This window comes from Lepidochelys olivacea (assembly GCF_965140295.1).
Source record: "Lepidochelys olivacea isolate rLepOli2 genome assembly, chromosome: 10".
Lineage (NCBI taxonomy): Eukaryota > Metazoa > Chordata > Testudines > Cheloniidae > Lepidochelys > Lepidochelys olivacea.
In genome coordinates, this window is record NC_140420.1 from 18,160,840 (window position 1) to 18,176,865 (window position 16,026).

The window sequence follows — 16,026 nt, forward strand, 5'->3', positions numbered from 1 at the left end:
GTTCTGATGGACGGCCATGCCAAAGACTGTGTGACCCTACAGATTATTATATAGTTAAGGGCCGCAGTTTCTAGAAGTGGTGAAAGTGTCCCATTGGGGAACAAAAATGGGCACAAAGCCTAGGCTCACACTCAAGGGGTTTCCAAAGGGGTGTGTTAAAAGCACCCCAGACTGCCTGCACCTGGACTGCAGGGATGGAGCTGGTTACTCCCCAGGGATTTTCATGAGTGCAGGCTGTCTCTGAGACAATTGAGCAGAACTCAGACCCCATGCCCTTGCCCCCGCAAGCAGCCACACCAGACCAAGGGGCAATAGAAAGTCATAACTTTACACTGTTTTTTAAAACACATCTGGGAAAAGTTGGGGCTCCATCTGCATGGCAAGGTAGAAGGAACTCCACTCCCCCTGGTGGGTCATCGGCCGCAGGAATCAGACCTAAGGCCTCTGTGGTCACTGTCATAGGCTGTAGAGTCTTGTCAACCTGTGTATGTGACCCAGCTACTGCTAGACAGGGACAGAGCACTGCACTAGGTGGGTGTGGGTTACATAAAAGTCCAAATTACACGCGGTCCAAACCACCAGACAGACAGACACACAGATGAGGGCTCCCTAGAAAACACTTCCGCCACTGGGGGCTGTCCAGATGGTTTGGACCTAGCAGAATGAGTGTTTCCATATGTCCTGAGCAAGGGAGCACAGGACAGAGGCATTAATGAGGACACATAGCATAGCTTCCTCCCCAAACATCCCCAAGGAAATTCATTTACCTCCCCAGCTGCCCCCAGCCTTCCCCTTCCCCATGTGGAGCCACAAATCCCCAAAGGTCCATGGGAGGAAGGAGGGCAGGGGGGAAAGTGCTGGGCATTGTGTGGGGGAGTGATGCGGTATCTATGCACTGGGGCCAGGACTGTACCACTGCCAAAGATGGCACCTAGAAGGGAATACATGGAGAAAACAGTTAGCTTAGCAACCGTGAAGAACCGTGAGCGGGGAAATAAGAACCAGGAGGGGGAGACAAACACAGCACCCATTTTTTGTAGAAAAATTTCCCTACAGGCTTGAACAGTGCCGCCTAGAGATGCTGGTGCCCACCCCAGTGTGCCCTGGGGCACTATGCCCAGAGGCGGGTAGGCAGCTGCCAACTCCTGGCTCATTGCTCTGATAGACCTTTACATGAGAGGGTGTTGCTGGGGGTGCAGGGCTCAAGGCTCCTTGTGAAGGACAGGCCGTAGGAGGCAGGCTATGGGAGAAACCGGTCATGCGAGGAGGAGCCTGTTTACCTGCCAGACCCCTGGCAATATACAGTGACCCCAGGAGCTGGGCAAGGCAGTACCATGAAGAGCCCCAGTTCCTGAGATGTGTGAGCAGGCACCTTCAAGGGCCAGTGCATGGACAGTATGAAGCCGTGTGGATAGGGTCCCAAAGGGGTAGCAACAGTGAGATGCTTGCTAATCTGGGGCTGCCTGGGGCTGAGTCCTGTACCTTTGAGGGTGAGCTGCAATGTTTTAAAATGCTACACTGGCTTCAAGGGCCCTCCAGCTTCCCCTGGGACCCAGGGAAGCTAGTGTAACCCCAAATGATTGTCATGCCCTCAGGATGCCCGACAGATCCCCTGATGGTATTGGTCTTGTTTTGAATCCTGCATGACGGTATTTGAATGTGAACAGTGGAAACTCCCCTAAATTCTCTCCAGTGTGGTCTAGTGGGCCGGGCTCCGAACTAAGGCTCAAGAAACTTATGTTCTATTCCTGGCCCTGCCATTGCCATGCTGCTGGGTGACCTTAGGCAAGTCAGTCATCTCTGTGCCTCAGTTTCCCCACTTGTGAAATGGGGATAATGTCTTTGTAAAATGCTTGGAAATCTACAGGTAAAAGATGGTATCCACATTTAAGTGGTGGTGTTATCTAGTTCATCCTGGATTGGTCCACCATCCAGAATGGGTGTGTCAATGTCTCACGCCCCCTGAGGGTGCCCTTCTTCTTTTGTTTTTTCTTGGCTTTCCCAGTCCCACTGCTATGTTCAGAATCATCCCCATGTCTCTGCTCCTGCCTAGCATCTCCTGCCCTTGATGTATGAGCCATGCCGCTGAGTGTTGTTCTTGAACTGGGGTTTTACATGGGTTTGTCAGCATCTGAGGCTGCTTCCCTATTATGTAATAACCGAAGTTGCTACCCCTCTTAATGCTCCTGTGACTCCGCTGTACAAGTGAGTTTATTTGTAATTGACTAATGCATAAAGACATTTCTAGCCCATAGGAACAAGCTGGGCTACAGTAAAAGCATGACTGGCCTATACCAGTTGTGCATTTGAAGCCAGTTAGCAGTGCTGTATAAGCACAAAGCCTGGGGCTTGATGGCCAGTGCTACACTATTGTTTGGTCTCTCCAAGTGAGACTTGCTAACTGTGCCAGCAGACAAGCTCTGTGAGCAGAGCGACTGGAGAGTGGTGCCCAAGCTGGACAGAGTGAAGACTTTCCACCAGACGGCGCTCCCCTCTTGGCAAATAGACTTCACGTCTCACAACTGCTGTGTGAGAAGAAAACCATGCAGTGCACAGGGCTGAGTGGTGGTGTTGACTTCTGGAGAGATCCTGTGATGATAATACACTGACACTTCTTTGAAGGAGCACGGGGTGGTGGGGAGGAGATAACTGGTGTCTGGATTTGCCTGTGGTTGGCCTCTCTCTCTGGGGAGCCTGACTCTGGCATGTATGATGACTGTCCTGTCTGGCGTAACTGGTCAAGGATTTTACATTTCACTGCCTCATTCACAAGCTCCAGTGATCTCCCAAAGCCACATGGTCATGTTCCCAGTGTTAGTGCCACTACTGTGGTTATTTGCCTCTTAGTGATAACACCAACGAGCCACTTATTCTCCTGGGCTCACGTGAACATTCATGCAGCCCAATCCTCCCAGGACTGAGCAGAGTGGGGCATGCTCAGAGCATATCATGAGAGAGCAAGAGCTCAGCTTCTTTTGTGGCACAATGAACCACAGGCCCCAGACTGTGCAGTGACCCCTCCGTGGGGAAGAACAGGGGGGGTGCATGGCGAGGAATGAGACTAAAGGAACATGCATCATGCTCCTTTCCCAGTGCTCACAGAAGTATTGGGAAACTTTAATACTAGATTCAGGCTCTTAATATTTCTGTGTTCAGCTGCTCGCCCTCCCTCCCAAGGCCATTTTGCTTGTGTGTCATCAGACGTGGAGACATAGGTGGCCAGGAGTCAGTGTGGAAGCACAGGGCCTTCATACAGGCCCTATAGACTATATAGACTTCATGGCATCCTTGAGATCTGAGGGCATAATGGAAGAATTTGCAGGAGACCCAAGGAGCATGACTTCCTGGCATTTCTCTCTTCCACTCCTCCCTCAGACTCTCTCCCAGGGGTTTTCCCATGGGGAGAGAGTGATCTGGCCCAGAAGAATGATGATAATTGTTAGTAATGATAGCAGAGCTGGGATGATCTTATGATGCATTACAAACTGCTAATAGCTTGTTCCTCGCAGCGTGTGTTCTGTCTGACTTTGTGTGCTTTATTTTGATGAAGTCTCATCTTTTCAGTCTACTGCTGCAGCCTATTAGCCTGGCACAAAGCTCCAGCTCAAATCTAATGGCCAGTCTAATGGTACAAAGCAAAGTTAAAAGACACAGCTATTCTAATGAGCAGCACTTTCCTAGTTGCTTCCAATTCTGTAACAGAGTGTCCTCCAAGGCAGATGAGAAGCAGCTTATTGCTGTTACAATCTGCTGCTCTGCCATCCCTGCTACAGCCAAGATGGAAGTTAACAGAAGGTTGCAGTGTTGGTGAAACCAGTGAAAACTCACATCTCAAAGTTTGTGTGGTAAGAGTGACTTTTTTCTCTACTCGCCTTGAATTTATTTTTCAAAGTTGAAGGCAGTTTTTGTCGTGGTTAAGGTGACAACACTCCTTGAAGAGCGGTTTGATTTGCATAAATAGTGAGATAAATTCACAAATGTGCGTGCATTGAATTTTTATGTGTGCTAGTGAAAATGATGACCCTCTGCCCTGGAGTAAATATTGTACTTGTGGATACTTGGGAAGGCGGAGCGTGTGTTTGTGTGGGGAGCCAGTCCCTGGTGACTGGGACTCTCCTTAGACCAATCCTCCCTGAAGAATAGCCTGGGGTCAGTTCAGGCTGGGGAAGGAGTATATCTGGTGGTTAGAACAGAGGGAATCTTGGCTTTTACTCCAAACTCTGCCACTGATTCATTCTCTAATCTGTGTGAAATCACAAATTCTTGACCACCGGCAATACAAAATAACAGCACTGTCACGAGAACCCTGCCCCCAGATTCAAACCGCTCTTTTCCATTCTGGCTGGCCACTAATCCCTCCTGACCATGAGAGAGCTCTGACATCAGAGGGCACAACACTGTGAGGAACTGTGTGCCCTCCATTCCCACCGATTTCATGAATGTGACACACTGCTGAACATCTTTGACATGTGACCATGATTCCTCAGACTCCAGACTCCACAGGGAGTGAAGGTCATAAAGCACCTCATAGGATTGGGCCCCGAAACCACATCAACGAGAGAATAATTTATCTGTCATTAGCAGCATTGTCAATTGAAAGGAAACTGTCATTGCCAGAAATGGTTGTGATGAAAACCAAATGCATCCCAGACGCACAGGCTTGGAATAGGCATGGGTGCTCTGTGGATTCATGCTGCCCCAGGCAACAGGTTCCAGTGAAACCTCCCATCCATGTCAGGGCTGCTTTTCACTCTTGTTCCCCCGTTTCTCAGCAGGGAGGTTAATGCACAGCTGCATGGGGCTGTGAGCACGGACTAGCCCAAAGGATATGAGTGTTTGTCATCCCTGGGTCCTCTTGCACAAGAATATCTTGTGATTTCAGCACAGCAGTAGAGTAGTGGTTTCTATGCACATAGGAGCAATGAGGGTCAGTCAGCTGAGAATCATGGTCATGGGTGTATGGGAGTAACACATGGTAGCTGGGGAGCATCATATTCCTGTGTGGATGGGCGTAACCTGGAATTTCAACACATAGGACTGAACCAGACTCTTTAACCCATCAGATGTAGCAACTTTCAGATGTAGCAATCTTGCTTTTTTCCTTCTTCCTTTCTCTCACCTACATTAAACTTCCAGTGGTGTTCTCAGCTACATATGGCATTCAAAGACACCGGCTCTCGTCCTTTAACCAGCTCTGCCCTTAAAACCGTTCCTGGCATAGTAACGTCCATTGGCGTGGTGATTTGTTTGACATTTCCATATCAGCAAAAGCCCTAGTACAGATGAAGTTATTCTGAAACCTTTTTTGCCAGTATAGCTTATTTTGTCCAGACCAGGGACAAACCAGTTTAAGCTGCATCTACACTAGAAGATTTTGCCAATATAGCCATACTGGTATAACTATACTGGTAAACCCTTTCTAGCAGGGGTGTGTGCAGGAATTTAAATTTGATCGCTTTTGGAGGGGCACGTACTGTGCCCCTACGGCAGCCCTGGGGTTGGAGGAGTTCACTCTCCTTGCCCCACTGTTTACTGGGGGGCCCTTGTCCCTGCTTGCCCCTTCTTGTGCATGCCCCTGCTTTCTGGTGTAGACTAGGCCTTAGATATACTTGAATTACTTCAAGACAGGTGAAGAGAATCATTTTCATATCTGTATATGAGGAATGTGTGTTGCTATCAAGAGAGCTGGGGGCATGTTAGTCTGTACACAAGGGTCACTGGTGAACATATGTGTTCAGCCAAAGAGCATCACTTCCCTGCAAAACACGGGGCAACCTTTGAGCCTGACTCTACTGTTACTTGTACCCATAAAAATCAGGAGCAACTCCCTTGAGGCCAGTGGCGTTAGTGTAAAGCCGGTGTGAGAGGAGACTCGGACTCTTATTTGTCTGACAGATCTGCTTTTCATAGCTTTCCTATTTTATTAAAATGTTCTAGTAACGCTGAAGTTGGGCAACAAGCCAGAAAAAGCAGGAAGTTGAAACTAAACTCAATCTCGTTAAACAATGCATACTCCTAAAGTAGATGCATTTAAACTGGTTTAACCTTCACTTAAATTGCTTCAATTTTCATCAGCAAATTGCTGGACTAAGATCAATTAGTTGAAGCAATAGTTAAACTGGTTTAACTGCATCTACATTTGCACCGCAGTAGATTAATTTTAAATTGAGCTAGTTAAACCAGTTTACCTTTTCTAGTTTAGACAAGGCTTTAGTTTTAACTTTAAATTTCCTGGTTTTTCTTTGGCTTGTCAAAATGTTACATATTATGTCTTCATTTCCTATTCCAGATGGTCAACCAATCTTCAGTTAGACACAAGTATGTGTGACTGCAAATCGAGTATTAGTAATAACCATGATCCAAACCAACCATTGCATTTCTATATTTCTCATAAAAAGTTTCCATGAGCTGTGAAGCAAATACCTCCATTTGCAATTACTGTTAATCCCCTTTCTCTCTGACAGCTGTGTATTTGCATCCCAGGGTTTTTTTCCTTCTCCTACTGCAGCATTTAACTTTGTTCCGGATATCAGCACCTTAAGCTTTAAAAGGGCCACACTGATCATATTTCACAGTGCCCAGGCTTTTGAAGATGGTTTCCAAGTTTTATTAATGTAGATATTGTCTGTTTCTGTTCCGTTTATACAGTTCATTGCTTAGGACAGCTGGAAACAGGTGGGCAGGGCTTCCTGCACTATAACATAACAATAGGTAACAATTAAATATCCCACATTCAGCTCTGTAGGAGGAGCTGAGCCTTTTTTACCCAGGAGTTTCCATACAAAGTTTCCTAGAAGGTTTATTTAAAGTGAAACAATAAGTGCTGGCTTGGAGGTGAGCCAGCTGCTGTTTGCACTTTTCATCTGTGCAGGGTGGTGGAGTTTGTAAGACACCTTTGGACAAGGGATGAGAGTATGAATTTCTCATCAAGCCTGTGCTTTTAAACCAAGGAAATACTGGATTGGGTTATTCATGATGTATAAAATAAATCCAGGTCCAGATAGGGGCAAGTGTGAGCCTTTGCAAATAAGCATTATAAGGCCAGTGAAATCTGGAGCATCACAGAGATAGCTAGTGAACAAACAAACTATGGTGGGTGGCAAGAATATACCATTTATTAAACAGGAGAATGGGTTAAAAGAAAAATGGCAGTAACCTCTCCACTCCCAAACTCCTGTGAGTGATATTGTCCACGCAACACACTGACCCGCCTCAACCTTGGCCACAGAGTGTTCTGTAGAGATGGTCTCCTGCAAACCTGCTGTTCTTGTAAACCAAGTCCTCTTATCTGATACAGTGATAGAGACGGACTGAGCTATTAAAATAGAAAGGCTTCAAATCTGAACCAATAACAGGTTCTGTTTGTTCGCGTTGTCATGAATAGTGTCTGTGTTTTGTGAGTGTGTCTCAGTAGAATCTCACAGACTACAGGGGGACTAGGTCCAAGGAGCTGCAGGTAACACTAGTGCCAACACTAGAGGCAGAATACCACACTGAGTGGGTCCAGGTTACATCACTGTAATTCTGTTTTAGTTCAGTGCATGTAAAACAGACCCCAGTGTGAGTCTGAATACCGAAGGCCAGGTGAAGTGATTATTTTCTTCGCCACTAGCATAGAACATAAGTAGGATCCCTGGATAAATTATAGGTCTGCTAATGTACGATATCATGTTGTATGAAGTCATGAGTTAAAAACAAACCCCCAAGGCATAACTGCAGAATGATATAATCAAATGATGCCATTAAAATAGATAGGCAAAGGGGCTGAAATAAAGGGATGGAGATTTTCACTTAAAACACTATGACCACTCTAATTTTGATACTATCTACCATCAGGCATTGTTAAGTTGCCTGCAGGAGCAGATGGAGTGGTCCTTAGATTGGTCTGGTCCTGGGTGAGGTCACAGATGGTAGTGCTGGGCAGTGGGTCATTCTCCCAGAAGTCTCTTACATATCTGGCATAGTCAGAGTTCCATTTGGTCACTCTCACGGGTTCAATGTGCACAAAATGCCACTAGAGGGAACTGTGAGATGTTTTGGGCTCCAGTATGCTGATACATCAGACCCCGATTCTACAGCTCCGTTCTTTTCCGGCATCTGACTGCGATGGATCTGGGTGAGAATGAACTGGCTGAATGAGACAGACCAGGAGGTAAAGGGAAGCATGTAGAGGAATGCACTGGGGCAGTGTCTATACCATCTGTTGAGGGTGCATGAATGTGTTTTGCAAAAATCGTCCATTGCTTTGGGGCCCTATTGGATTCATTGCTGCTCCTGGATTCTCTGCCATAGGGGGTGGTCCATAATTCCTTTTATTTATGATTGGCTTGTAGGCAGCATCCTTTCCCCTCAATCTAGATACTGCAGTGACAACCAGCACCTTGTTCAGTTCTCGGCTGGGCTGCTGCAATTTTCTCCAGCTTCGGGCTTCCTGTAAGGTCTACCAAAACGTTCCCACTAGTGCAGAAGGTTTGTGGACCAGCTTCTCATGGAAAGTCAGCCCAGACGCCGTTTGCAAACCTCTTAGTGAGCCTTTCCCCAGGTTTCAGGCCTCTAGCAAAACCTTAAGCCAGATGAAATGCGCTGTATTTGAGGGTGCAAGTTTTGTACAACTGTTTTATTACCCCTTGAAAGAGCAAAGGCTCTTGAAGTCTGGGCCTGCAGCTGACCAGTTACTCAACGGCCTGGCAATGAAGTGGGATCATCCAAAACAGCACCAAAAAGGCTCAGTCTCAGACAAGGGAACTATCCAAATAATGGTATATTAGCTTTTCTAGGGCTGTATTAGTTTTGCTATCTGTTGGGCATGGTGCAAGAATGGGAGCTGTTTGAAGGGAGGGGGCCTAGGCAATAAGCAGCACGGATTATTATTACTACATGTTTGTAAAGAGCTGTGTCAATTTACCATGCGATTAGTGTTAATAATTAATGTAAATTACAGTGGTACCCAAAATGTTATCCCTGGGGGAGGGAGGTCAGAGGCTGGAGCATAAGGAGGGAGGGTTTTGACAGCTAAGATGTGATTGGACCTCATGGCTCAACTGTCAAGGTTTCAGGTGAGTCATTGCAGGCTACTAGGCCCTGCAATAGGGTGTGTGCTGGTAAGAGGTGCTGACCAGGTAGGGTTTCCCAAAAAGCAGGGCCTTATCAGGCCACAGACTTGGCACAGAGTCCTGACTTAGGAGGCGTACATGTTTGTTTGCTCCTCTGCATGTTGCATTTTTATTCTAAAAGTGTCACAGAGAAAGCAGAATTTGGTTTCATGCAGTATATTTGTAGGTAGCCTTTTGCCCTGTCATCTGATCAGCTGCATGCATACAACTCTCACTGAGAAAGGAATATCGTTATACAAATAATGGGGTAAAAAAAGGTCTGATATATGTTGAGGTGGGTAGTCTGCTTCACAAGTTTTCTGGACTTGTGTTTTATATTTTTGAGGGTGACCACAAGATTTAACATGCGAAACAGGTGCTTATCAAACAGTAAACAAGAATATCCCTCTGCTCTCCTAGAGATTTGTTTTGTATATGCTGCTTTGTAGAGAAATGCAGGAAAACGTGAAACAAGGAGGGGGGAAAATCCCATAAATGTTTTTTCATTTCCAGTTTGGGTTCAAGACCTGCCAATAGTGGTGAAACTGCCTGTATTTTGAGATCAGGACTGTGACATCAAAGTTACCATAACTGCCAGGCCACATGCTCTTGACTATACTGCACTGGCATATTACTGTTTTTGTTTTTTTGTTATAATGCTATAAAAATTGTTTGTGGGTGTATTCCTAGGCTTTAAAAAACGCATAGTTTAGGTCTACAGTATACCAGTCCGGGAACATAAACTTCTCCTTGTGAAATATGATTTTTTCACTTAACTAAGATTTTATTTTATATAGAGGTGCATAGGAGGTGTTCTTGATGTTTTTCTTTTCTTTGGTACTTATGTGTTTTGAGTCCTTTCCCCACTGACTTCTAAAACTGAGACTTCTGATTGAAAATTCAGTAAACACTCTGTCTACTCACCTACATCTTTTAAACACCCACATCTTTCCTCTCTGCCAGTGCAGCCAAAGACCTCAGATCAACACTCTACTGCAGCTAAATCACAATAATACAAGAGCTTTGCCCTTTGGAATTAAACCACAAGCAGAGCCATAAATAGAAGATCCTTATACTTCAGCAAGCCATCTGAAAATTCAGTAAACAAACAGAAGACGGCTCAGAATACACCAGGGGACAATGGTTCTGTCTAAACTGATATCTGTGAATGACTTAGCACATTTCTAGCAAGAATCATGTTTAAACACTATCTGCTAAAAAGATGCTAACAAGTTTTCAAATCCCTGTATAGAAAGGGCCAAATGTCTAAAAAAAAAACAAAACAACAACCCCAAAGTTAGAGAACATATAGCCCTGTAATCAGGAGAAACCCTCTGCAACAGAGAAACTACTCTGTGCACAAAAAGCATTGCTGTTCTGCACAGGGAAAAATCCAGACCGACTCATTTCCTGAGTTTGTCAGTTACTATGTGGCAGAGTTTTACTACAGTCTTGAAACTGCATCTTCTGATCTTCACAGACCTAAAACTTTAATGGTTCCAGAAGCTCACCTGACTCCCACACTCCAAGCAAGCTGTGGTAGAGGTGTTATTATTTACTATTTGTGTTACTGTAAGGTCTATGATCCCTAGTCATAGACCAGGTCTTCTCACCAATTTTCTCTGAGCAGGTGAAAATGCCTCTCAGTCTCAAGTCACCAAAAACATAACAGCAGTCAACACCTAAAAGAACCAGGAATTCAGTTTTAGAACAGTCAGTTTTATAGCAGGCAAGTCCCAGCCTTCCTCAGAGTTTCACTCAGCTTGCTCGCTTATTCAAATGTTAGGCTCGGCTACCTATGGGCAAATTTACTAATGTCTGTAAGGAACTTCATATTGATGACACAATATATTTTCAGAGGTGGCAGGAGAAAAAGTGCAGGTGGAAGAGAAAATCAGCCAGTACTTTGGGTTAAAAGGTTTAAAAAAAATAAAATAATAATAAAAAAAAATCTGTGGACCAAAGAACAAAGTTCTATGGGAAAGTTGTTAATCCTTAGCAATCAACCGCTATGTCATCAATATGAGCAGTCATATATAATTCAGGAGTCTGGAGACATGGGCTACGTATACACTACAGAGCCTGTGGCAGTGTAGCTGTTGGAATAGCCCGCTTGTGTCGATGCAGCCTACACCAACAGAAGTTTTTCTGTCCGTGTAGGAATACCATCACCCCGAATAATGTCAGCTACATCAACAGAAGCATTCTTTCATTGACACAGCTGCATCTACCCTGAGGTTATGTTGGCATAGCTATCAGTCGAAGGTGTGGTTTTTGCACACCTGGACTGATGTAGCTATGCCCATGTAACTTTTAAGTGTAGACCAAGCATTTGTGAGCTTTATACCTCTCAAATACATATCTCAGATAAACTGCATGTAGAGTTGCTGGAAGCACCAGATGTTCAGTTGCTAACGGAAGCTCAGAGAAGATCAGACAAAGGAATCACAGAAGCATTTAAGCACTAATGACTTAAGTTTATTTTGTGAGAAATAATGTTACAGGTAAGATCTTCTTCCAGAGAACCAAGGGTATTGCTGTAGGTCATGCCTGAGGACAGAAAGATTGAGAAAACAATTTTAAAAGGTTACTTATAATTGTTGGGTGTTTTTAGTGCAAACTGTGTATGTATGTGAACTGAACACTGTGGTTTTATTGGTATCAAATTGCATTATATATTATTTAGCCTGAGACTGTTACTTCATCTTTGCCAGACCACACATCCTCTTTATCTTATTGTTTCTGCACTGGCAGCTGGAGCTAGTGTAATTCCATATGCAGGAGTCAGAGTAACAGCCGTGTTAGTCTGTATTCGCAAAAAGAAAAGGAGTACTTGTGGCACCTTAGAGACTAACCAATTTATTTGAGCATGAGCTTTCGTGAGCTACAGCTCACTTCATCAGATGCATGCTGTGGAAACTGCAGCAGACTTTATATATACACAGAGAATATGAAAAAATACCTCCTCCCACCCCACTGTCCTGCTGGTAATAGCTTATCTAAAGTGATCATCAGGTGGGCCATTTCCAGCACAAATCCAGGTTTTCTCACCCTCCACCCCCACACACAAATTCACTCTCCTGCTGGTGATAGCCCATCCAAAGTGACAACTCTTTACACAATGTGCATGATAATAAAGTTGGGCCATTTCCTGCACAAATCCAGGTTCTCTCACCCCCCTCCCAAAAACCACACACACAAACTCACTATCCTGCTGGTAATAGCTCATCCAAAGTGACCATTCTCCCTACAATGTGCATAATTAAGGTGGGCCCACCAATGGGATTTGTGCAGGAAATGGCCCAACTTTATTATCATGCACATTGTGTAAAGAGTTGTCACTTTGGATGGGCTATCACCAGCAGGAGAGTGAATTTGTGTGGGGGGGTGGAGGGTGAGAAAACCTGGATTTGTGCTGGAAATGGCCCACCTGATGATCACTTTAGATAAGCTATTACCAGCTGGACAATGGGGTGGGAGGAGGTATTTTTTCATATTCTCTGTGTATATATAAAGTCTGCTGCAGTTTCCACAGCATGCATCTGATGAAGTGAGCTGTAGCTCACGAAAGCTCATGCTCAAATAAATTGGTTAGTCTCTAAGGTGCCACAAGTACTCCTTTTCTATATGCAGGAGTGTCATTCTCCCACCAAGTATGATTAGTGAGTCTCCTTTCCTTCTGTCTTGCTCTCCAGCCTTCCCCCGACTACAATTTATCAGAGGGCTCTTGGCCAATACTTATTCTCCAGAAGGTCTTGGCTGTCCTTCATGTCCTGGCTAGTAGATTTTTCCAGAGGGTGACAGACAGTTGAAGCTGTCTGTCTGTCACCCCTTGAGGATTTCATAGAGGTGATGATGAGCATGTTTTTGAGTCTAAGTTCAATGGAGAGGCAGCCACACTGGTGGAGATGTGGATTGGCTTCCTCACCATTGTGAGTTTTCCAAATGCTATCAGGCCATTCATCACATGCATGTTTATTGCAATCATCCTGCCTTCAGGTCAGGTGGACATGCTTCCCAATCAAAAGTGTTTTGCAGCATAAATATGCAAGTGATTATATGTGTATATGCATCTCTCTCCAGAAGCAGCAATGACCCTCACATATTTGAATCATCTGCTCCTAAGGCTTCTCTCACAGAACGGGTCTCAGAGCAAGGATGGTTATTCATTGTGTGGTTGGCCTCTCTTAATTGCTGGGTTGTTTGGGAACTGGGCGTGGTGCTGCTGTCATGATGCTGTTCGGGGCCTACGTGCCCACTGGAGCACATCTGCTTGGTAGCTCCCCATATCTTTGACTGCTGTGTACCATTTGCATGAGCGACTTCATTCGGCTGCTGGCATGTGGTCCAGCTTACTCAACTGTGATAGCAACCGCAATGTCCTGTCTCATACGTTTACAGTGGTTCTAACCAGTCCTGTTATGTCAGCAGCATGGCTAGTACTTCCCTGTGTGAGGTGCGTGTCTGTTTTCAGGGATGTTGACTCTATTCCTTGCAGTTCTGCAAATGGTAGTGCCTGTCCTCTGCACTTGTATTTGGGGACCGCATTTCCCAATTCTGCCACTACTGGAGAGTTGGCATATAGGGCTGTTCAGAGGAAAATAAGTAGGAAGACAGAAAGAGCATTTGGGAATGCAAAGATTCACTTCAAGGCTCTATGCTACGTGGGATAGAGGGCAGGATTAAATTATGGCCAAAGTGTGTAAACTTGGATGGGTGACATGTATGGTGCACAGCATCAAGGGCCAGCAGAATGTCTCCCTTGTCAGAGCGTGCAGCCCCATTTCATACTGACCGTGTGTCTCGGGGATTGTGACGTGGGACTGGCTACTCATTGTACCTAGTGGCACCTGGGATTTGCATGTGAGGTGCTGTGCGTATTTCAACCTCCAACTTTCCCACATAGTTTTGTGAGGGGCTAAACACTTGTCTTGCTTTTTTTGTTTGGATTGGCGTACTCAAATTGGGGTGGCAGGGGTGTGCCTCAAGACATGTGCAGGCAGGCCCTCCTGGGTTTACCACTGCCATCCCAGAGTGAAGCCATGTGAGGTGAATCAACCCCACTCTTCATGGTTCTCTCATTCCACACATCCCAGTCGTGAACTGAAAGTAGCTATGCAAGGTGCTCACCACCCTGTGACTGCTCCAAGCTGCCTTCTCGTGCAACTTCTTGTATCAAGTTTGGAGTATATAGCTTTGCTGAATCAAAGGTGGAGTTAGCTCATAAGCTTCTTTCAGATGGCTATTGTTGAATTCTGTGCTGCAGACACAAGTGTCGTAGCAATTGATCATGTATGACTGCTTGCAGCCTTCAGGCCTGCAATAGGCAAGGAAGGGTTCATAATATAAATTATTAACTAGTCAAATTAATAACTGCTCCCAAAGTCATCTCCTTTCTCTTCAGGATGTCAGTATGTGAGCAATTTGGGCACAGTAAAAACTGTGAGCAAGTCTTGTGTCACCCAGACTGAGAATATAATAGAAAAATTTAATAGAACTTTAATATTAAAGTCACAAAGAGTCATTATCAGGAGCAGTTATTAATATTGTAATAAATCTGGAGGGACCTAGGAACAACAGTTGTCTCTGTGCTGCACATCAATCACTCAAACCTTCACAGTAGTAGTAGGGATAGAACTCGGTGCCTTCCCTTGCAAAAGCACAGGTCTCTAACTTCTGAAGTTAAGGAGAATCACTGTTAGCTATTAGCACAGTAGAGCCTGTGATGAACAGTCAAAGACTTCTGAGGTGAGAGGATGATGCAGTAGTGACAGTGCACACATGCCTACTTCATGACACACTATTTATATAGATTTGCCAAGTTTTAATTTATTTTGAATGTTTGTATTTTTGTTAACTAAATTTTTCTTAGTGTGATGTGCAATATGAAAACAGTTCTAAAATATTATTTCCACAGTCTGTAAAAATCTAAGCTGGCCTGGTTCTGATTTTCACCCAGATCTGCAGATCAAACGCCATTATTTTTCTGTAAGAACGGACGTCAATTCAATAGAACTGTGCTGATTTACACCAGCTGAGTATCTGGCCCTTTAAAGTAAGCATACTGCTGATTTTTTTTACAGCGCTCTTCTATCTTTGCTGGTTAGTGAGCCTGGCATGTTGACTTCATGACAGTAAAGCGAGTTGATTAGCAAGGTTCTCACTGTATCTGGGTATGTGCTGGACAGATTATTTGAACAAATCTGTCTGAGCTTTCTCTCTTATCAACCTATGTCTTATTTTTTAAAGTACATTTATCTAAAAAAACCCCAACTAAATTATAAAAAAATAGATTAAATGGCCGTAAAACTATTATACTAAGAGTTCCCACTATGAATCTTTTGCTGTCTTGCTTTTGTTTAGGTCTTTGATCACTCTGTGTTTAAGAAATGGGAACAAAGCCAATGCTGAAAGTTTGAGAATTAGGAACTCCATCCTTTAAAGTTTTGAATGAAGAAGCCCCTGGACAAAAACTGTCAATGGGTTCTGATGACAACGCTTTCATTTCGGAGTGGAAAAGGGAAGTGATGGGGAGCAGCTGTTCCTTCTCTCCTCTCTCCCACCCCACTGCCCTAGTTCGGGTGGGTCCCAGGCAAAACCGCGGAGCTTGTGGCTACACCCCCAAGCCTGATCCCGCTCTCCCCTGGCCAAAACCATTGGCATTTCCTCTGAGCTCACACAATAAATGACGCGGCACCTTTTCCCCTCGGAAGAGGAAGCTTCGGAGCTAGTAACGGTTGGGGGAGAAGGGCTGGACTAAGGAAGCACAACAGCAGGGGCGAGGGGGCGGTGAGTGCGTGTCCCGGGACAGGAGGCCGAAGCAGGCGGGGGGAAGGCGGCTGGGTGGCGTCCTGGGACGGGAGGCAGGCGGGGGAAGGCGGCTGGCTGGCTGGGCGCACCCCAGGGGCTGGAGCGGGACTCGGAGAAGGAGGCG

The 16,026-nt window shown here is 45.2% G+C and overlaps 1 protein-coding gene across 3 annotated transcripts in view; it reads left to right on the plus strand.

Moving 5' to 3' along the window:
* The first annotated feature begins 8,065 nt into the window (after positions 1-8,065).
* Positions 8,066-16,026, plus strand: part of SYT17 (synaptotagmin 17) — a 116,984-nt gene continuing 109,023 nt past the window's right edge. Inside the window, exon 1 of one of the 3 annotated variants that reach the window (XM_084640875.1) lies at positions 8,066-8,152. In XM_084640875.1, coding sequence (XP_084497001.1) covers positions 8,123-8,152 — 30 coding nt within the window. In that variant the 5' untranslated portion in view covers positions 8,066-8,122. Of the gene's footprint in view, positions 8,153-15,827; positions 15,882-16,026 lie in introns of those variants that run through there. The other 2 variants (XM_084640877.1, XM_084640880.1) reach the window with 2 other exon arrangements.